Genomic DNA, 23,196 nt, shown 5'->3' on the forward strand with positions numbered 1-23,196 from the left:
TGATCGTCACACACTTCTTAAAAATATAACACTTATACTGCATAGTAAAAATTTTCTTGCAATTATACATGTAACAATTATGATAAGATAAAAGCTTCATGAAATTATCACCGTTACATATATCACAGATTAAAAATAAAACGCATAGTGATGCACTGGTAATATATTCAACAGATATCACTGTAAGAATATTTTTTTTTCTTAAAGCAACCAGTTATCATCATTCATCTTATTGACCACTGATAATTCAACAACACTTAGTTATACAATCATACCTATTAATTTCAATAATTCGTTTTGTTTTTAATTACATTTCAATTGTGCTTAAACTATAGATAGAATAATACGTATATTCCAAATGAAATAAATGTGAAACTTAATCCTAATACTGAAAGTGAGTTTTGATTCGTTTCTAAAGCCTATATTAGTTATTTTTTAATTCAAACATTTAATAGCTAATTATAAGTACAACATAACCCATTCCCAATACTACAGCAGCCCAGTCACCAGGCTAACCGTACTAGGCTCATTTCGAAGAAAATGATATTTGATATGAATTAGCAATATATTATCACTTTTTTCTCCGCCCTCTTTCATACGTGCTTGATATTTCGTGACATTCTTCTCGATTGTCCCTTCTTAATCAGTGCTATTCTCACTTCATCAATCTCTCTTTCCAGTATGCGTCTTCTTAAATTTCCTCACTATCTAACACAAAGTTAGCAAATCGCCTCAGTTCCTCCATTGTACTCATACGGAACATCCAGTAAACTGAACTTAAGCCGTGCGTTGCTTACGTTTTTACTCGGTGACGTGTGCGTGTGTTGCACGTGTACTGTATAGGAATATAATGAACAAGTTCAGTTTTCAGGATGGGGTCGCCGTTACGGAGTTTAAATGACTATTTCAGAAAGCTCAATGATTTATTGTCAGCTGAAAATTGGGAACTATCTGAAGAAGCTGCGAAATTACTTTCCATAAGTGACTCTCATGTACATATGAAATTTCTGCAGGTGAACTTTTCAATGCCATACTTAAATCTTTCTAGCGGCACTACTGATAAGGATTACTCTCATGAAACTGAAGTTAAATTTTATGACAGGTGAAGTAGTATTATGGTAGTGAATATTCTCTTTAATTAAATTGTGGTAGAATTTGAAATAAACTGCAGTGTGTGATTGAGCAGTCATACTCTAAGGATTATTTTTAGTTAGAGAAAGCAGAAGATGAACGTCGATTGTATCTGAATAGCAGCTTCGATGAAATAGCATGCTTACATTTGGCTGTTATCTATCATTTGAGTAAAGAACACTTTGAAAATGCCTTCAACACGCATGTTCAGGTTGACTTAGATTCTTTTTTTTCCTTATTCTTCAGCATTTTTAATTCCTTGATGATTAAAATTTTTGAAGGAAAACAGTAACGTTTTATAGACTTCTGAATATCTCCAAAAAATCTCCCTCATTTATGCATATTGTTCTTTTTTATGATTTGACCGATATAAAATTGTAAATTATTGCAGAAAACATAAGATAAAAACTCTAAAATTGTTTGTTTTTTTCTGCAGGTTATACAGTTATTCAACAAAGAAATTTTGCAAAAGGAGAAGGATCAGAACTGGTTTTTACCAATATTATATACTCTCTGCACTGATTTGCGACTTTTGGCTCGTTCGGTATGTTCAAAGCTTGCATTTCATATTGAACAAACATGTCATTAAGCTACCGGTATTGGAATTGCGAAGATTTAGGCTGACAATAAACCATCTCGGTTGCGTGATCCGGAAAAGAGTAGCTGCTATGAACAATCTGCCACCTATATTATGGAATGCTATCGAACATGTGTTGCTGATGTGTGAGTCTCTTTTAATTCTTATTTTTCATTTCGCTATCATTTTTTAAATGATGGTCAGCATAATGAATCTGGAAAAATAAGCACTCGAAATATATTTAAAAAGTTTTTGTAATATGTTTCTGTAATATAATATAATATACAATATATACATATCTTAAATCTGCCATCGTACGAGTTTAGCATGCACACCTCTCTAGAAGCCCTTGGAATTCACTTCACAATGTCCAGTTCACGAAAAAAAGAAGCAATATATATATAACGTGCAATTAATTTATTCAAATGAGTCCTTTAACTAGTGTGGAATTGAACACTTGTCCAAATCATTTTTTGAAGGAATTGTTTTCGAAGTTTTCCATCAAATTGTTAATTCCAGGAGGGCAGAAATTCATACATCAAAGAAGATGGCAATGCTTAATCTCACTAATCAACTGTTCCGAATTTATTTCAGAGTATGTCCAGTCGGTTTTTGTTTCTTTCGAAACTAGTTGAATCTTGTTTGATTTCTTGCCTGCATTATCAAATCACTTTATGTCTCTATGCGCGTCAAAGGCTATACATTGATGTTGAATAGAATTAAGGGTACAGACTGCAAACTATTATTTTAATTCGTTCGATTTAAAAGAAACATTTTATTTAGTTAAATATGTTTTTAGATAAACAAATTGAATCTACTTAAACCACTTATTAGAGCAATTGACAACAGTGGTCCATTATATCAGACATTTTCAATGGCTGATAAAGTTACGTATAAGTATTATTTGGGACGGAAAGCAATGTTTGATTCAGATTTATCAATATGTATGTGGTTTTTTTTTTATTTTTTATTTTTTTGCTTTGCTTTAGTGGTAAGAAAAAAATAAATTCGGAAAGCATGAATGCATTTTTCTGGTTTTAAATTTTGGCAAAATACGAGAAAGTTTTCATGATCTACTTGATAAAACTTCAAGAAAGTTGGTTACTAATTTACCGCTACCTAGCTTGCTGATTGCAGGTAAAAATACAAGTTTTGTGAAACCTAGCCTTTTGTTTTTATAGTTTCTTAAATAATTGTGATGTTCTAGCAGAAGAATCGTTATCGTATGCTTTTCGGAACTGTCCATCTTACTGTGCAAGAAATAAAAGGCTTATATTGATTTATTTGGTGCCGGTAAAAATGTTTCTCGGACATATGCCAAGCGTTGAGTTATTAAAGCGATATCAATTGCAGCAGTTTGGTGCTGTTGTTGAAAGTGTCAAGTAAGTTCTACTAGTTAACAGTAATGTTTGAATCTTTGAATACACTTTCTTCCTATTTAAACTTTTTGTTGTCTTACGAGTTTTAATCGAATTTAAGAGATGGAAATTTAAAAAAGCTCGATGAAACGTTGATGGAAAATGAGCGCTTTTTTGTCGAATGTGGAATATTTCTTATGTTGGAAAAATTGAAAATTATTGCATTTCGTAATTTGTTCAAAAAAGTGTTAGTTTGACTCTATTTTTATTTTGAATCATACTATTTACTTTAATCCAGTGCTGATAGCTATTAACTCAAATTTTTTAACTTGAGCGATTAAATGTTATAAGGGACTTGCATAATAAATTTCGTCACTTTATTAATCTCTGTGGTTTTTTTATAGTACTCGAATATATGGAACAAATCAGATCTCTTATGAGGCATTTATGTGTGCCATCCGATGGCTTGGCATTGAGGACATGGATGAAGACGAGTTAGAATGCATACTTGCAAATTTGATTGTGGAGGTGAGTTCAGTCTTTTGCAATAACTTTGCTATTATGTCAATGTCTTGAAGATTTGGTTCTTGTTTAGTGATCCCGTGATTTGAACTTTTTTATAAAAGACAGCAGCATATGGTTAATTGTTAGAAACTTTTGGAAGAATTGATTTTAATTTTTTCAAGTCGTCTGCTAAATCACTAATGTTTGTTTTATATCTTTCAGAAAAAAATCAAAGGATATCTCAGTCATATGCATAAGAAACTGGTTATTAGCAAACAGAATCCGTTTCCTGCTTTGTCAACCATATCCTAATCATAATTCGATACAAAATTAACAATTTTGAGAAATTGATTGCCGAATTTGGATATTTTTTTCCAAGAAATTAAATTCAACGATTCTTTCTTTTCATAATCTTCTAATCGAATAAAAAAAGAAAAAAAAACTGCATTAAAACTAAAAACTTGTAGTGGAAAGAATTTGAAATTGTATTGTAAATGTATTTAGCTTTATGAGCTAAGAATTGCGAGATGTGTTCCGTTAAGAATTCAGTTTTCATTGTTACTCATGTTCTTCTAGATTGCCAAAGTTTTGAGTTCTGTTTTGTCTGTTGTTGTACTGAATGAGATTTGATTTTTTATTATCGCAGGTTGAATATCGAAGTTGTTGACTGATTTGTTTAAATTACTCTAATTTTCTGTATTATAAACATTTCAGCTTGTTTTGTAATAATATTATTATAGATTTGTGGTTTAAAGTTTTGATTTTAAAATTTTTACAGTTTTAAAGTTTTTTTAAATGTTGATGCTTTCGTCCTTTACCATAATTATGCATCTCAGCTTCATCTTAAGTTTAGTTACGTTAATTTCATTAACATTTTGATGTGTTTAGTATGGAATAATTTAACAGCTTTGATATTTTCATTGTGAATGTTAAGCAAACTTCCATGTAATATATTGTTATTCCATATGTTGTGGAATATTAAGTGACTTACTCTTTCTGAGAATTTTATTCAAGTAATCATTCCAAAATGCATTTGAGACATTCCGTCTTTTATATTGTATTAAAATATGTTTGAAAAATTTTGAGGATTATTTTTCCAAATCTTTCAATAAGATGACGGTATTCGAGTCATGTGGTGTTCTTGTCAGGCATATCAATTCCGCAAACATTACTCTGGTATGTTTGAAACGTTCAGCAGGATCGGCAGTTGATGTAAAGTTAGTATCTGAAACTCAAAGTTAATAGAAGATTGAGTTGGGAAGTATCAATGGACGAAAGATCAGTGCCAGTGAAAATGAGTTTATTGCAATCCGAACTATCGACAAAGGAGTTCAAATTTTTTTGTTTTTGTTTTGAATAGAAAATCGGATTATAATACAATAGATATCGACCATATTATATAACGATAGTTTGATGACATAGTTAAGGAACCAAATATTTTGCATCATTAAATTTCCTTTTTTGAATGATATAAAATACCATTTTGTTGTGTGTTGAAACTCTGTTTACAGGAGCACTTTAATATGTTTAGTATGAAATAATTTTGAAATTCTTGGTATTTACAATTTTGTTTATTTCATATCCATAATTGAGAGAGAAAGTTCTCGACCTTACTATATATGATGATACTAAATACAATTAACAGTTGCTTTCAGGAAGAAGGTCGTATTAAATGCATTTTAGTCTACCATTTCCTTTAAAATATGATTTTATGGTTTTTTAAAGAAGAAATATAAGAGCTATTGAAATTTATTACTCATTATTCTGCTTTGTTTCCAAGAAGACAACAAGCAATCCTTTATTATCTGTTCACTTGCGTTTATTAAACAAACCATCAAATGTTTTGCAATAAAGTGAATAACAACAGTGCTTAAGTCAATAAAAAGCAGAATGAGAAAATTGTAACAAGAAAGAAATTCAGATACCTTATTTGATTAAAAATAAAAATTCAACAACAAACAGCAGGAAGTTAGCGTATTAAAGCATTAAACTAAATCGGTATTTGCCGAAGTAAAGTCATAATACCGGGAAACAGCTGAGTTTTCAATTCCTCTTGATTTGATCTTTTTTTTTTTCATTAAAATAATGAAATTTAACAAATTCTAAAACTCTCTTATTAGCTGCGACTGTTCATACATATATCAGCCAGACTTATCATGACAGATGGAACATGGTGCAGTTGTGCTCGGATACTTCAGCACCTTATTTAGTACCGTTCGCAAAGGATCAACAATTGAGGATTTTGCAGCATGTACTAGTTATATACGAATTCTCTAGTTCTTTTTGTTAAAGTAAAAGTAATGCTTTAAGAATAAATAAAATATAGATTTCACCGTCACATTACGCATTACCTCCTTCGTTTGAAAGATTTGTAGTCTTTTCATCAGGCCGCATTGCTGGGAAGAACAACACTTCCTATAAGCACATACATTTTCATGAAATCCCGAATTTCAGGCTTCACTCAAAATCTCACTTTTCTTTTTTCTTCACTCCGTGTACAATGAACACTTTCCATTTCATTCAAATATTTTGGACCGAAACACTTGGAAGGTAGTTTTTTTTTTTTTTACAAAGAATGAGAATTAACCAGTTTCCTTCTTAATTCCGATTTGAAAAGCTTAAATTAATTTTCCATCTTAATAGGATTACAAAACAAACTCCTTTTACTATGCTTTAAATTGCAAGCCAAGATCAAACGAGTGCACATCTGAACCCATTAGTTACGCGCTTAATTTTGCAAAGAATTTATTAACGATTAAAAATAGACTAACATACTTTGATATTATTGCTGTCAGTTAAGATCATAGTCAGACGATCAATACCAATACCCCATCCAGCAGTTGGTGGTAAACCGTACTCCAATGCGGTACAAAAATTTTCATCGATAATTTGTGCTTCGTCATCACCTGCTTGCTTTTGCTGCAAACAAGATACTGCATTTAAAAAAGATTATCAGGTGGTAGTTCTTTTTCCTCGTGATTTGCATTCACATTACTCATGACACATTTCAGCGCTTTTGCCCAATATCCAAAATATTCTTTTAAGAGGAATACTTAGCAAATCAAGCATAATTTTAATGACAAAATGAAAAACAAATTAAAAAGGAAATTAAAAAATAGTTATGCAAAAATTAGAAAAAAATAATCAATAGTAAAAAAACCACCTATGTAAAAAGAATAATTCTAAAAGAATAGAATAATCAAAAAATGGCACCTCTGCTTGTTCTTCGAAACGAAGCCGTTGTGTCAGTGGATCATTCAATTCCGTATAAGCGTTAACGATCTCTTTGGTGACTACGAACAATTCGAATCTTTCTGTTAGGCCAGGCATCGAACGGTGCCATTTTGCTAAGGGCGACATTAGCTGTGGATGTCCGGTGAGAAAAGTTGGCGATATAAATGTTGGTTCCAAGAATTCACCGATTAACTAAAATAATTTCTTAATACAGGGAAGCGGAAATGTTTCCGATTTCGCTATCATGCAATGCAGATCTGAAATTTCATCAGGGTGTTGCAACAGTAAAAGTTTAATAAAGCATGAAGACAATTCCCTGGATTTGAAACGAAACAACAAGAACCGTACATCAATTACTAACTCCAAAATAAAGAAAAAAAAAAGGAAAAAAAAACTTATGAAGATAATTGATATTATTCAAATTGAAGTAACTATGGAACTAGCACAATATAAAATTAATTAAATCAATTGTATGACAATAACTAGACATCTATGTTGAAAGGATTTTTGTTGAAGGGATTTTACTTTTTAAGATAAGTTACACAGTTACTTCTCAAAAATCCCATTGTTTAATTACATGTTGTATACATGTGATAAAAAAAGATAAACAGTTTAATTATACAAGAACCTTATCAAGCAATCTTGCTGTTGTTCGTGGAGCTGGACATTCGACATTATTTTCAACTGCTAACTTATCAAAGAATTTATTTGCTTCTGAAAATGAAGCAAATGTGGAATGATAAAGTAAATCTAATTTTAGAAAATCAGAAAAACTAAGGCATAAATGATATAAATGAAATAAAATTGCAGAATTATGAACAAACCATCGGTGTCGAGAGTGTTAGCTGGAGGGAATTTAACACCAAGTTTTTCTTGCAATCCATCATAGATATCTACTCGTTGAAAAGGTGGAGTGAAATCAACCTTGGGAAATAAAGTCATATTTAGTAAATCTTATTTCTCTGATCTTGTATTAGAATAGAAGAATGCGAGTCAGCACATGACCTAATAATTTGGCATACAATTAACTCAATTAATTCACATGATAAGGAATAGTTGCCAGGTATTCATCAGATCATCAGATAACTCCATTAACTCACTATATAACTGAAGAAAAACTTTCATAAGCTTACTTCGTATACGGGTTCCTCGCCTATACCATTCGGGTGATATTGAATTTTGTAAGTTCCATGTATAGAATAAACCAGTCCTACAAAACACAGTTGATACTATTAAAATAAAGTCTGTTAACGGCTACTACAGATGACGATTTCTTGATCAGCATGCATTCAACTACTGGGATAAACTGTAAGAGAGAAGTAAGCCATGTTTTGTCTCTATCAAAATTATTACGATTATTAAATATAAAAATTATATCAGAAATCTTTACTCGAAAGCATATCCTCAGTAATTTTCATTAAATCCTCATAGTCTGCATAAGCCATGTAAAATTCGCATGTTGTAAATTCTGGATTATGAGTTTGGTCAATCCCTTCATTACGGAACACTCGTCCTATTTCATAAACACGATCAATGCCACCGACCACCAACATCTGCAGTTGAAATAAGTAAATCATAAAAAAATATTTTGAACAAAAACTCAATAACAATTTACATTAAAAAAGAATTTATTGTGGACGGCACTATTAGAAGCTAACTAAAAGCCAAAATTTTGAAGTACTTTCAGATACAATTCAGGTGCAACTCGAAGATAAAGGTCCATATCGAGGTCATTGTGATGTGTGATGAATGGTTTAGCTGTAGCACCACCAGCTATAAGATTCATCATGGGTGTTTCAACCTAAAAATACAAAGTTATCATCGTAATTATTGACCATTAATCACAAAATCTACCATCTGCAAAACTGAACAATTATGAAAAAAATGAGCAGTTGCATATTGGAAAAGAAAGTTTGTAATGCTTTTTCATTTGATCGCTTACCTCCAAGAAACCTAAGTTATCAAGATAACGTCTCAAAAAACTGATTGTCCTCGACCGAGTCACAAATTTATTCTTGACATCGGTATTCATGATTAAATCCAGATAACGCATCCGATATCTACAACAGATTTGATTTCAAACAACTAATCGAAAATATTCGCTTAAAAAAAGCTCTTAAATCACTTTTTTAACACATGAAAACACCAATTTTTAAATCTAAAGACAGCATGAATCAGTAGAAAGAAATTCATAAATTAATCCCACGCATTTACATTTTGAGCATTCAGTATTAATAATATTTTTGCACTGAAACATATAAATTATATAATTTCAAAGAAAACACGATTAACTTCACGACATACCTGGTCTCTTGATTTTTCAAACCGAAGTGTGTATGTGGCAACATGTGCAAGCATGGAGTCAATTGAACGATCTGAAGCAATATAAATTATAGTAAGAAAAAACTGGCCTAAGTAAAATAAAATTCAGTTCAGATCAAAGAAGATGCTTCAGTACTCACCTCTCGTGGTATAATACTCAGTTCGCCAGATTTAGACCTTGCTGGATATCCATTCACACCAATAATATCTCCCCGCTTGATTCTATCATGAAGACTGTCAAATGACTCATCGCCACTGTGAAATCTATAAACTATGAATCAATCTACAGAAGCAAAAATAATTTCCTATCAATATCAATCTACCAGATAATTTCTAGATTATGAACCTAGCATTTGCGAGTACTTGTAGACGCGTTCCTTCTCCATGAAGATCATAAAATATTAATTTTCCTCCTGATTCTCGTTTTGAAAATATTCGCCCTGAAAACTACAATTTAAAAAAATGAATTAAACAATACAAACAAACAAATCAATAGAGAACACTTGCCAGCTACACTTTGAATACTGTCATTTAATATGACATCCTTCTCCAAACTGTCATACTTTTCGATAAAATCGGTTAAAGATATCGAAACGTGAAATTTGTGGGGATATGGATTGATGCCTTTACTTCGACGTTCGTTAATCAAAGTTGTTCGCAGTTTGAAATACTCCTAAAGTACAAATAATTGAAAAATAGCAAAAGTTTTAAATCAGTGAGCAGTTAAACTGAATGGAAATTGATTTTACACGAACTCTATAATTACAATAGTTAATTACTTTTCAGCAATTATAAACAGTTAACCAAAAAGGAGCAGCAGATGAGAAAAAAGACAAAAATTAAAGTTTGAAATTATTAACAATGTTGAAGTTATGCAACAGATACTAACATATGCAGTAACCTGAAATGGAAAGATTCACGACCAACTAACTTGTGGGTCCGATGGATCCACCATTTTTTCATCTCGCTTGCCTTTTTCCATTGTTGTAGCAGCTGTCGCAGCTGCAGCACGTTGCAGTTCTTTCTCTGCTTTTTCTTTCAGCTTCTGCTGTGCTTTCAGCTGTCGTTTTTGTTCACTGAGAATATATTTGTAAACGGAACTATATAAACCAAATGTTACTAAGATGGCAATTTCATCTTTAGTTTCCATTAATTTCACTCATATTCAGCTAAACAGTCTCACTACTCTAGCTGAAACCAACCTGAGACACATTCAACAGTTATATACCTTTCACATCGTTTCTGCGTGACGCTTGAACCATTGACGTATCGTAATAGTGATCGCGACACAGCATGACAATCTAGTTGAACACGCCGAACAATGTTTGCAATCATTTGTCAAACAGTAAAGATGGTATCAGCTATTGTTGTCTCAACAATACCTTAGAATGGCACCATAACTGTCACTTTACTAAGTATTGTTCTTAAAACAAAAAGTTACTTACTTTTTGCTAAGTTTCTTCTCCTCCACTGCTTCAGTTCCCGTCATTTCCACCGCCAAATAGTGATTCTTCCACGTTCTACTGTACTGTCGATTATCTGCAATAGGCTCCAAAGTAACAATAACAGATACTATTCCAAATAGAAAAAATACAGAAAACATAAACAGAAACTAAACGCAACTGCAAAACTAATACAGCTTACGCTCAATTAAACTTAAAAGAATTCCCACACAAACAAATACCAATTCTAACCAAAAACATAATAAAGAATCCCAGAAAAAAAGAAAAAACAATAATACCAGGATAATAATAACTAGTAAAATAACAGCGAAAAATAGAAAACATTCTGTGAAATTATTAGTTCAAAAATTCTTCGTTTAAAAAAATAAAAATACTAAAATTTTGAAAAACAAAATTACAGAAACCACTGCTTCAGTAAAATAAAATTATCATGTATATAACATTCCCGCCATCTCTAGAAATCAGGAAAGATACCCACGACCACGGGTACGAGATTTGTCAACAACAGCCCAACAATAGGATAGTGTTTAGCCTTCTAATAATGCCACTCAGTTGTCTGATAGTATTGGCTCATTATTAGTGATAATGTAAAAGAGTGAAAGCTAGAGAGTGAGAGCAATATAAAATATTATAACAAATAGTCAAAATAATCGTGCAGAGAGTGATAGGACTAAAGGATACAAAGTGTGAAGAGATTGCGGAGATTAGTGGAACTCTTATGATACAAATTGAAAATATAACGGAATGTAATGCAGCGATCGAGTAAATGATAGAAAATGATGGAATAAGAAAGAACGTGAGAAGTAAATTAAAGAAATGATGAAATAGTTCTAGATACTGAGAGTTAGACAGAATGAGAGTATCTCTCTCTCTCTCACACATGGTTATAGTGAGACATTCGGGGAGAAATTAGTTAGTGGACGAAAGTTTGGAGTGAAAATATTTGTAATTTCTATTCATACTAAATTTATAGCTCATTGCTTTAGTTTAGAAATTTTAATATTTGTTAATTTGATAATTTCTCAATCGATAATTGATGAAAAGTTTCGATTGAAATTTGTGTAACGATTGCTGATAATGATGAATGGCATTGTCCATTTATTGTCATATAGTACTATTTACCACATATGTATTTATTTATTTGCTTTTCCTTTTAAAAAATTGAGTATGTTTGATGGGCGATTTAAAAAACTGATATGAATTGATTAACTGAGCAATGAGCAAATTGAGATTTTTGAATTTTTTTTTAATTTTTAATTTGATTAGAGATTAAATGAGTAGAGCAGTATGTTTATAGCTGTATTTCATTATTACATCCTTACGAATAAACTGAGTAGTTTTTTTTTTTTCTCTTTTTTCCTTTTAATAAGTAATCTTTCATCCTTATATTTAGTTTTGTAATCTTTCATCCTTATATTTAGTTTTTTTTGCTTATTTTACAAATTTTTTCTGTAATTGTCTTTAGAATAATTTAGATATGTTTGCTGGATGTCCATTTAAGATATTGGAACAACCGAAATTCGTCTATGATGGAAAATGGTTGAAAATGCGTGAAGTGCGATTTCGCAAATCTGATTCCTCATCAGAACAGGTATCGCATTACCTTGATTTTAATAAATAACTGCAATGCATTCTCAGTCTTATTCTTCAAGCCACTTCATTCAATTTCTTGCCTTAGTTTAATTAAATGCGATCAAGCTGAAATATATAATCGATCGGATGAATTGTTGAACTAGAATTATGAAAGAACATCAAAAAATATAGCTATAGCGAGGCATCCATATTTCGGGCTGATAAGGTAGTTCTGGAATTTACTTTTTCTGTTCAAATTTATATGATTAGGGGAATGAAAAATAAAGGATGCTAAAGAAGACAAATAATATAGCTTAACTTCTTACAGTTAATCATGTATACATACTTCATAATCTATCAGGGTCATTTTTTGATGCTGCATCAAATTTATCTTGTTTAGTCATTGTTTGGGCATAAATGCTCCTTTTTCCTGTAGGTAAAACGAGTTGGAAAAAGTATATTTATTCTTAAGTAAAATAAATTTCCACATCTACCAATAAAATTATGAACTGGAGGTCTGGGAGTCTGTTCACCGCCGAACTGTTCCAAGTTCGAAACCAGATGGTGTTGATGTGTTAGCAACTTTGCATAAAGATGGCAAAAAGTACTTTATTCTCATCAAACAGTATCGAATTCCTATGGCTGGCATGTGCTTGGAATTTCCAGCTGGTTAATGCAGTAATTTTGAATAGTTTCTTTTTTTTTGCAGTGGTGACTTGAAGACATAATGACAATAGTAGTACTGTTCTGGAAATATAACTTTTTTTCTCTCTTCATTTTGAATCATTAGAATAAACTAATTTTGCATTCTTTAAATATCGTAAACGCGAAGGATTTTCAAATTATATTTCTTATTTTGATGGAATTTTGTAAAGTTTTTCTAATATTTTTAGCAAGAGTATGAGGCACAAATTATTGTTAGTAAATGTCAGATTTCTGAATTATATACAAGTTTTTTTAAACTCCATAATTTTTTTTAGTTTAAATATGCCTGTTTTCAAATTAGGTTTAATCGATGAAGGAGAAACTGTTGAGGCTGCAGGTTTACGTGAATTGAAAGAAGAAACAGGTTATACCGCTACAAAGGTTTCTCTGATCATTTCTTTGCTAATCTTTGATGAAAATCATATTCCTTCATGTTCTAACTTTCTTCATCCTTTCTGTTTATTTCTTTTGTAGGTTTTATCGTGCACAAAAGGTAAGCAAGGCTTAAGTCCTGGTCTTTCGGATGAAAGCGTTAATTTTATGATAGTCGAAGTTGACGGTAATGCACCAGAGAATAAAAATCCAAAACAGAATCTGGATGATGGTGAAATTATCGAGGTATATTATTTTCTTTCCTTTTTTTTAAATATAATATTTTGGAAAGTTGCTTTCTCCCCTAACAGGAGATATGAATCAAGAATTTCAGACTGATAATAATGAAGCATTTAACAGAGGAAACTAAACATTAGTTTTTTTCTGAAGAGCATGTTTGGGATGCACTAATATTTCCATTTCTTAATACCTTTTCTAGTTCTGTATTAATTAATTCATTTATTTAAAAATTTAAACTGCTTTTTTTTTCAGGTCGTGCTTGTTGAATGTGACAGGCTTTTGCCATATGTTGAATTAATTTGTACAGAAGTTCATGTGGAATCGATGTTATATGCATTTGCTTTGGGTATGAATTATGCGCAGCATTTTCTGTGAAATCCTGTGTGTATCTTTTCATTTATTTTGAAAGAGATTACGGTTTTAACGTTGAAGCTACCAAAAGTTGTATCACTTATTTGCTTTTGCTTTTATATAAGAAGAGGTCTTTGACAAAATAATTAATTTTTTAATTATAATTAAATTGAATTTTCAAATTAGTATGCTAACTTATTATATATACATTTTATTGTACCTGTTGTCAGTTGATTTTATTATGAGTCGGATTTTTATTTGATTCCGAAGGAATTCGAATCAGTCCTTAATAGAGAAAAAAGGGTAAAATAATGCCAAAAACATATGCTTCTTTCATTTTTGTATAACTTGTGCAAAGTAACCTGAAAATCAATTGTTTGAAACAGATGGTTATTATATTCAGAAACTAGCTTATGAGCGGTGTTTCTTTTAAAATTGGATTTTATTTTATCTTTGTTTGTGAAAACAAGATTTCCCAGACTTGTATGTGATGCAGTTATTCCGGTTTCAAGCATTTTTTTTTTTCTTTTAAAACATGTTCGAGCTTTCCGTTCCACCCTTTTTTACTTTGTGTTTTCTTTTTAGTCTACTTTTGTATATCAGAATTTTAATAACTGGCTTGCTTAAGTTTAAAACCATTATAGAACTCGGTAACTCTTTGAGAAAGGAAATTTATTGCTGTACTTGATACTTCATTAACTGATCAGAAGAGCTAGATATGCGCTGTATTGAGAACTAAAAGTTAGGATCGATGAGATCATAGATTAACGAGATTGTTAGTTTACTTGCAGTGGATTTAAAATCCTTCAAAGCTAATAGAATTTGTACTTTTCTAGACACGGTAAACTGATATTTTTTTTTCTTTTTCTCTCTCCGAAAATTTTTTTTTCTAAAAGAATCTGAGATCATTTTCAGTTGTAATATTTGATTGATGAGAAACACAATAAGGCATTATGATTGTATTGCAATGAATCAAAATGACTAATATTCCATGACCTTTCTAAATTTCTACAATTTTAAAACGAGATTTATTCATGAAATTATCACTGAGCAATACTAGCATGTTTCTTTTTCTCAACATCTAAACAATGCAGCATCGGCTATTGATTGATGAATTTATTTTTGTCCCTAAAAAAGTACACGGATTTTTTTTTGCCTCATTTTTTTCTACTCAAATGACCTATCTCCGCTCTTCCTGCTCTTCTGTCGATCCTCCAAATAGTGATGTTGTGAAAACAAATGATGAAGTATTTGATTTGCATGATATTTAATATGGGAATATCTGCTCCATATGAATCAGTCATAAACAGATGTCTTATTTGGACTGGTCAGAAATATCGAATTGCAAATGTGTCTATTAAGTCATTAACTTAATTATATCAGTAATTGTGAATTACAGAAGCTTTACAAAAATTGAATTATCCCATTTGTTAAATATAATTTCTCAAATTAACATAAAAATATATTGGATGTTAAAATATTAGGAAATGGAATACAATTTATCGGTTAAAATTCCTGCACGTAACAAAAATTATATACCACGAAATAAGGTAGCGCCAAAATTTGAAAAAAAAAAAAAAAAAAAGAAAAGAAAAGGAAGAAATGGTCAGTGAATTATGGGATACAAAGTTATTATACTGTTACAGAATGGAAAAGATATGAAAGAACAAGGTAAGGTGTTTATGTTAATTATAGATGTGTGAATAATAATTTGACAGCTTTTTTGTTTCACGTCTACAATTTCTTACGTGATATTTCACGTATGCTTATGTGAATTTTTGTTAACCTGATCATGTACTATTTTGATAAAAAGATTTCATTTTCTGTGTAAGTTTTTCTTTTTTTTTTTTTTTTTTTTTTCTCATGAACAAGAAATTTTGATTTTAAAAAGATGAGAAGAGTTGTTATGATTAGAAGAAGGTCATAATTGAAAGAGTATCATAACTTGCTTATGATGATGTTAAAAGAAGAATGAAAAGATGCTCTTTTCGATAAAATGTGAATTGAATAAACAACAAACGACATTATAACGAATGATTTTTAGATGGGAAATAGTCGGCAAAGTTATTTGAAATTTCTTTAATTTTATTTTGGTTACATTTAAAATGATAATAAATTAGTTTGTCAATTGGAAGAGATGAATTCTGAAAGAGAATTAAAGTAAAATTATCATTGTAATCATTTTAGAAGAGAGTTCCAAAGATTATGAGAAGATATGTTTATTAATTACTTCTTTGTTTTTTTGTTTGTTTTTTGTTTTTTGTTTTTTTTTTTTTTTTTTTTTTTTTTTTTTTAATGTGAAATTATTAAAATGTTTTTGAGAAAACAAATTACAATTGCCAATTGGTACATATGGAGAATTGATTACATATGAATATATCAAAAATAGGATAACAAAATGTTGTGATACAAATGATAATATTTACCTTGCTGCTTGCTAAAATTGATAATGTAGGTGTGGAAGTAAATTTAATACAGTTTAAAATTTAACTATAATATTTAAAATGAAAATTTCATCAATTTAAATAAATTTATTCATTCTAAATATATGTAAAAAGAGCCTATAATAAGAGGTGTAAAATTAATGAATACATGAAATAAATAAATATTCCAAAATTGATGAGAACTTGTTAGAGTGATAATGATATGTCTTCTTCAAATATTTCAACTGCTTCTAAGTCATAAACATTTTCATTTGCAACGGTAATGTTGATGATGACAATAGCTGAAATTAATTGATAATTAAATATTGAAATGTAACGAATGAGCATTTCTTTATTATAGTTATATAATTTTAAATTCTCCTTGCATTTTTTATCTCTTCCTTTAATTTCAATTTTTAATTATTATTTTGAAATTAATGAAATGTAATATAATAAGTTAATAGTACAATCTGAAAAAATTATCATATCTATTTGTTATTTTATGGAACAAAATTTTAACTAGAACATAATTTTAACATAATTTCAATGTTTATTTTCTTCTTTGAATTTCTCAAATTTGAATACAATTTTTGAGTCTTTTTTGAATAGAGTTTTTGAAACTTGAATGCACTCAATTTGAAATCATTTTTTATTCAAAATAAAAAAAACGAAAAAAAAAAAAATCGAGAAAATGCATTTTATGATACTACTACCAACAATTAACTACTACCAACAATTACAACACTATCAATTTTCTCTCATTTGTTATGTTCGGTCATTTCTGATGGAATTTTACTCTGATAGAATTTAATTCTCTTTCTTCTGTATTTTTTCTTATATTATAATTTTGAGGATATTTTCGAGAAAAATTGATATCAGATAGTTTATGCAAAACGAACAAAAAAAAGAAAAAGTACACATGAAGTGCTACGAATAGATACATTCCGATCGCTTAACTGATAATCTTACTATCATAATATTAAAGTTATTTATTTTTTGTATAAAAAAAAAAATTTTTTTTTTTTTGATTTCGATGATTATTCCATTGAAGATATCTCGACATTATCTCCTTTGCCCAAAAAAACAAAAAAAAAAAATTTGTTAAAATGCTATGAATAATGAAATTTCTACGTTGCAATCGCAAAAAACAATTTTTTTTTGCAAACAAATAATTTCTCATTTCATCATTATGAACTATTCAAAAGATAAGAATTTCTAAAATTTCACAATTAAACTACTTTCAAAATTTTTGAAAAAGTTTATTTATTAGTAAAGGTATTAAAATTTAAATTACTGAAAAAATATGCATAACTAATTTATTCTAATTTATTAGATAAAAAAGATTAATTAAAATTAACCATATTGAATTCTTCCAATATTCGTATCGCAGTTAAAATCAGAATACTGAACGGTTAGTTAAAATTCATTTTGTCTCATTACAGAGAGGTGTTTAATGACGAAGAGGTATTCATAATAATTAATTAATAAAGTATAGAATATTTCAATTCATAAGAATTAGTAATATGAATAAAGCCAAGATGAAAAAGATAATATTTGTTGTTGCAGAAAAATGACGAAAAAAAAAATTGAAATGATAAAAATGCAATTAATCAATCATTTTTGTGTGTGGGTGGATCAAACTTATCAGTAGTTATATCAGTAATGATTTTCGGGAGAATAATTTTTTCTTTTTCTTTTTTTTTTTGATAGCTATGCGATGAATATTGGCAGTAATGAAAAATTGAATGATGCTAATTTCAAGTGCCACAAAAATGCTTATCTTTTTTAAATGACAGTTGGCCAAATTTATATTAGGCCAAAACATATACTACAAAAGAGCTGATCCTTCTCATATTTCTGTGAGGCCTTTTTTGTTGAACATTATCTAGAATAAATTTCTACTATTAGCTATCAGTCATTTCCTGTTTATCAATTTCAAGAATTAAAAATTCTACAAGTTTTTTTTTTTTTTTTTTTTTTTTTTTTTTTCAGTAAGTGAGAGGAAAAGATATGTAAGCGCAAAAAGTTAGTTAAATCATTTCTAGTTTTTTTTTTTTTATTTTATTAAAAAAAAGATCATTGAAGAGAAAGATTGTTTTTAAACTAAGATTTTAAAATGTTAAAATATATTTGAAAATATTCAATTTTGAAATTTTGACAAATAGAGATAATTCACTTATCAGTGGAAATTAAAATTTTAATTTCAATTTAATCAACATTTCTGTTAGAAAAATCAATGAAATATCCAAATTTATCATTTTGTTTATACAACGAAAAAAAAAAAAAGTGATATAAAGTTCCATTAAGCTATCACCAAATAATCTTCATAATTAGTTAAATCAAGTAAACTTACCGGTAGAGCAACCGGATTTGTTATCGTTGCTGTGGTTTGCAGATTATCATGAGTGGAAATAGCTTGACTTGCTATTAGATTAGTAAGCATTGTTGGTGTTTTGGTGAATAAAACATTGTTGTTATCTTTTGACAGGTTGCTCAAATCTTCCTTCACATCCTGATGCTCATCAATACAATCCGTCATCAAAGTGACATGTTTGTTTGACGGAGAAGTTTGATCCGTTAAACCGAAAATGACACCAAGTTGATTGTTCTGTGCAAGTGTTTGTGCAATTGAATATAAGGAGGGTATAATGAGGAGTAAATTGCTGAGTCGTACCGAAGTATCACCAGGTGATAAAATTTGTTTAAGATAAGTGAATAAGGCACGTAGTACACCATCACGTGCCTCGCGTAACTTTTCACGTGATACAATAGTTAAACCAGTTACATCCGGATGTAATAATACCAAAGCTTTTAATGCCGAAACTTCTGCCTTTTCAACATTTATACGACGAAGAGGGGTTAAAAGTTCATCCAAGATACGACTTACAATAGCAACGAGATCGGGATAATGAAAAGGTGTAAGGGTCAGGATTGTATCATTAGGAAGTACAATATGAGTAGATGAAAGTGAACGCTGAACAGTGTGCAGAAGCGAGAATGCTGGTGAGCAATGCTTTAGTAGTAAAACCTGAAATTTTGAAAAATTAATAATTTAACGGTGAAAAAAAAAAAATAAATCAATGTTTGAATGATAGGAAAAGTTTGTGAGATAAATAACCTTATCAGCGAATGGTAACTCAGGAATTGGATGCAACAAATTAGCCCAACCGATCATTAGTGATATAGTTCTCTGTCGAGAATTATTCTCCTGTCCTTCACCGCCAAGAATATTATTAATATTTTGATTTCCTTGAAGTCTACTTTCAATATCCACAATCATTTCTACAAGACGACGTGACGCTGCTGTCGTTGCTTCATCTTCGCTATAACGTCGTTCAAGACGTGCGGAAGATGGCGCATCATCTACAAGTTAATCATAATGATAATGTTTGAGTGATAAGAGCATACAAGTGATTAAGTGATAATGGAATGAATTTTCAGGAAATGATACTTACCTGAATCACTGTTACCATCTCCACTTGTTGATGTCGGCTGTAAATGAGCCGGAAGACTTCTTTTACGACTTCGTTTTGTGCTACCGATACGGTCTCGCTCATTCTGGATTGCTAAAATAAATGATACAATTAATATATTTTTCACCAAGTATAATTCTTTTCAAATATCAAACAGTGAGGAATTTGATTTTTGTTCACTTTTTCTTTCATTACATCTATGATCGATTAGGTCAAAGTTCAATTAGTCTAATTCTGCAATATTGTCATTGAAATAAATTTGAAATAATTTCAAAAAGAAAGCTATTTTTAACAATACACAAAATGCGCCTATTTTAGGTAAATCACAATGAAATAAGCAATACATTGAATGACAAATATTCCTTTTTTTAACTTACTGAATGAACAATTTCAATTTAATAATATATTGATGACAAAAATATTGTTTTCAAAAGCATTTATGCATTTTGATCATTGGGACACAGCTAAAATGTACTGTAACAGGTTTAAAATTTATGTTTAACCTATGATAATGTATTATATATGGAAGAAATGAGCGATAAAAACTTGTAAAGAAGTATAAATTTTAAAAATTAAATTAGTTCAAAATTCGAAAATATCATATAAAAGTATTGAATATATATTATTCTACCTTCCGGTTTCATGCCATCTGCTAAACATTTCTGGAAACGACAATATCGGCATGCATTCCGATGATCTTTATCAATGTTGCATTGTTTACTGAATCGACAAGTATATTGCAAATTTTGCCAAACGCTATAAAATGATAATTTATTGTGATATGAGTGAAATATTGCGCAGATGAAATTTAAAATATATGAAATATTACAGTAGTATCATCAGATGATAAGTATTTCTCATTTGAAATGATAATAGACGAAGTTTGATTTTAATAATTTTTATAAAAATAGAAATGGATGATTTCGATCGGTTCTAATTATAAGTGAAATTTTTAGAGTATAAAATTATTCTGAAATTCTTTTGAGCAGATAAAATTTTGAGAAGTAAATGTTAAAAGCATTCGATATTATATTTAACCAAATACTATTACTATTAATGTGATATTTAATAATTGCAAGATTTTTCCACTTCAATAATTTTGAAGATTTTTTCAAACAAAAATTCTTTTAATAAACCATTAAGAGGGTCACTTTTAATTCTCGCATATTAATTTCACAATCATTGCAATATTTTTAAGAATTGAATAACTGAACTGAAGTAAATATCAGAAAAGAAAAAAAAAAAGCGTATATGTCGTAAATGTAATTCTTATTATGAATGATTCTTCAATAAATGAATGAAATAAATAAAATGTCAATCTTTAAGTTCAACATATCAAAAGCAAAATATCATCCATATGACAAAATATCAACACGATGAAACAAAAGAATTCACGTGAAGTGATAATGACGTATCTATCGACGTATCACTATCGGTTTATAAAGAATGCGAATACATTTGATGAATAATTCAATTTTTGTGCATAAATAACTGAAAAATAAAGAAAAGAAATACCTTCTGCGGAAGAAACCTTTACATCCATTACATGCTACAGCACCATAATGCTTACCGATAGCCTTATCACCACAAACGACACAGAAATCAGTCGTATCACTGATAGCTGTTGATGTAGCACCACTATGACTTACTGATATATCCATTATGAATGGAACTTTTTTTTCAATACAAGTTTAAAATTGTGAATGCAATTGCTGATGAAAGGTCTTTCCAATCAATGTGAAATTGATTCAAATTTTATCCAATAACTGAAATAAATGAAAAAAGAAAAGATAAACGGAAGTAAAATATCTTCTAGCATGATAAATTTAATCATACGATTCATATAAATTAGTTCATAAATTAATTATTGATTAATTAAAATGACAAAATTTCCACTAATCATTATCATATTTGAACAGAAATAGTAAATGTAACAAATTATATGCAAATTTATCTAAATACCTAAAAAAAAAAAGTTTGCTTCATTACTTTGGTTTTTTTTTTTCTTCTAAATGTAAAAAAGGAAAAAAAAATGCAAAGATTTTAATTAAAAACAACTTTTTAATCTAATTTGATTTAATTTCAAAAAAAAAAAAAAAGAGAGAGAAAGAGAAGTTTCATTGAATAGAATATTTCATAAAATAAAAGCTTTTTTTTTTTATCTTAAAAAACAATAAACTCATCATTTATAATATATTGAAAACACTTTTATGCATAATGAACAAATGGAATAATAATAATAATAATTAAAAAACAGTAGATATAATATATATTTCTTAATTTATATTTTGCCTATTTCAGAGAAATGAAAATGAAAATGAAAAAGAACGGAAAGAAAGATGTAGAAGAAGCCGACATTACGAATATATGTACACAAATTGAAAATGGGGTTGTTTTGTTGTCCTTTATATTATTCCATTCTTGCCAACTTTTCCTAAAATATGATATCAAACAGCTGAAATTGGGACAGTTGAAAGTTTTTAATGCAATTCTGGCTTTTTTTAATATTATTTTTCTAAAAATTAATCAATACTTTTATATATATACATATTTTAATATAATAATTTTTTTTTTCTTCCTATTGTTAAATCAATTTTCTCATATATTTATATGAGAAAATTAAAGATAAAAAACAAAAATAACAATCAATCATAATGATTTTGTTATTGTTATTATTATTATTATTTTTTTATTACAAATTCAAAAATTGATAAATTATTGAAAAGAAAAAATGCTTTTAAAAGTTTGAATAAGTTTTTTTTTTTTTTTTTTTTTTAAAAATAAAAATGTGATAATGTATTGTGAAAAAAAATTGTAAAATAAGCATAAAGTTCTCTTTCCTTTTCTTTTTCTTTTTTTTCGTCAAGAAAAATTGATTTTTAAAGATTCAAGAATCTTTAAAAATACTGAAAATGAAAAAATTTTCAAAATAATTTTATTCAGATAATTCTCATATCAATTAGATAGTTTTTTTTTTGAGAGAGAGTTTCATGAAGAAAGTTGAATAAGCTCGTTGAAATTCTCCTTTTTTTTTTTTTCTCGAGATGATCCGATTATAACTTTTTTTTATTTTTCTTCCTTTTCTCTTCTGTCAAGCATGGACGCATCACTTTTATGCTTCATAAATTTCTAAACTAATATTAAATTTACTTACTGTAAAACTAAATTTCAGTTAAATAAATCCTAATTTATGCATGTTCTATTTTTAATTAATCTTAATTTTTAGCAATTTCAAATTGCTAAAAATCTATTGATATAAATGATAAAGTGATAAATAGAAATGTAATAAATCTAAAAGTGCAAAAATTAACAAAATGGATCAGAGAAAAGAGAAAAAAAAAAATAAATTGTTTGAAGTGCAAAAGACTTATCCATATTTAAGCAAATAATTTATAAGTATTATTTGCAAAAATAAAAAATGAAAAATTAGAATTTCAAAAAAAAAGAATTGATGACGAAGTGATGAAGACT

At 28.9% G+C, this 23,196-nt stretch overlaps 4 protein-coding genes across 6 annotated transcripts; 2 read left to right on the top strand and 2 right to left on the bottom strand.

The window, feature by feature from the left end:
- Window positions 1-872: 872 nt before the first annotated feature.
- Bm2437 (HT004 protein, putative) lies at window positions 873-3,882 on the top strand (the record flags this gene model as incomplete). Its single annotated transcript, XM_001894724.1, has 10 exons — window positions 873-1,013; window positions 1,211-1,342; window positions 1,568-1,675; window positions 1,751-1,854; window positions 2,228-2,303; window positions 2,508-2,652; window positions 2,916-3,090; window positions 3,188-3,313; window positions 3,471-3,594; window positions 3,793-3,882. The coding sequence occupies 10 exons, from the start codon at window positions 873-875 to the stop codon at window positions 3,880-3,882; spliced, it is 1,221 nt and encodes a 406-aa protein (XP_001894759.1).
- A 2,028-nt stretch (window positions 3,883-5,910) lies between these two features.
- Window positions 5,911-10,615, bottom strand: Bma-kars-1 (lysyl-tRNA synthetase, putative; the record flags this gene model as incomplete). The annotated part of the gene is made up of 15 exons (XM_043075717.1): window positions 5,911-5,985; window positions 6,346-6,489; window positions 6,784-6,996; window positions 7,433-7,518; window positions 7,629-7,728; window positions 7,938-8,014; window positions 8,195-8,357; window positions 8,486-8,605; window positions 8,747-8,864; window positions 9,109-9,179; window positions 9,267-9,390; window positions 9,473-9,566; window positions 9,634-9,799; window positions 10,058-10,202; window positions 10,572-10,615. 15 exons carry the CDS (start codon window positions 10,613-10,615, stop codon window positions 5,911-5,913), a joined length of 1,740 nt encoding a protein of 579 aa, XP_042931651.1.
- Window positions 10,616-12,066: 1,451 nt separating this feature from the next.
- Bma-ndx-2 (ADP-sugar pyrophosphatase, putative) lies at window positions 12,067-13,853 on the top strand (the record flags this gene model as incomplete). Its single annotated transcript, XM_043075718.1, has 5 exons — window positions 12,067-12,180; window positions 12,677-12,830; window positions 13,168-13,247; window positions 13,341-13,484; window positions 13,731-13,853. The coding sequence occupies 5 exons, from the start codon at window positions 12,067-12,069 to the stop codon at window positions 13,851-13,853; spliced, it is 615 nt and encodes a 204-aa protein (XP_042931652.1).
- A 2,650-nt stretch (window positions 13,854-16,503) lies between these two features.
- Bma-nhr-14 (Nuclear hormone receptor family member nhr-14, putative) lies at window positions 16,504-21,386 on the bottom strand (the record flags this gene model as incomplete). 3 transcript variants are annotated; one of them, XM_043075719.1, is made up of 6 exons in its annotated part: window positions 16,504-16,554; window positions 18,606-19,280; window positions 19,371-19,615; window positions 19,708-19,818; window positions 20,357-20,481; window positions 21,241-21,386. In XM_043075719.1, 6 exons carry the CDS (start codon window positions 21,384-21,386, stop codon window positions 16,504-16,506), a joined length of 1,353 nt encoding a protein of 450 aa, XP_042931653.1. The 3 variants fall into 3 exon arrangements, with proteins under 3 accessions (XP_042931653.1, XP_042931654.1, XP_001894756.1); XM_043075720.1 differs by lacking the exon at window positions 16,504-16,554 and adding an exon at window positions 18,102-18,137; XM_001894721.1 differs by lacking the exon at window positions 16,504-16,554 and having other exon boundaries at window positions 18,555-19,280.
- Window positions 21,387-23,196: the final 1,810 nt, after the last annotated feature.

The sequence above is a fragment of the Brugia malayi genome, assembly GCF_000002995.4.
Source record: "Brugia malayi strain FR3 genome assembly, contig: Bm_v4_ChrX_scaffold_001, whole genome shotgun sequence".
Lineage (NCBI taxonomy): Eukaryota > Metazoa > Nematoda > Chromadorea > Rhabditida > Onchocercidae > Brugia > Brugia malayi.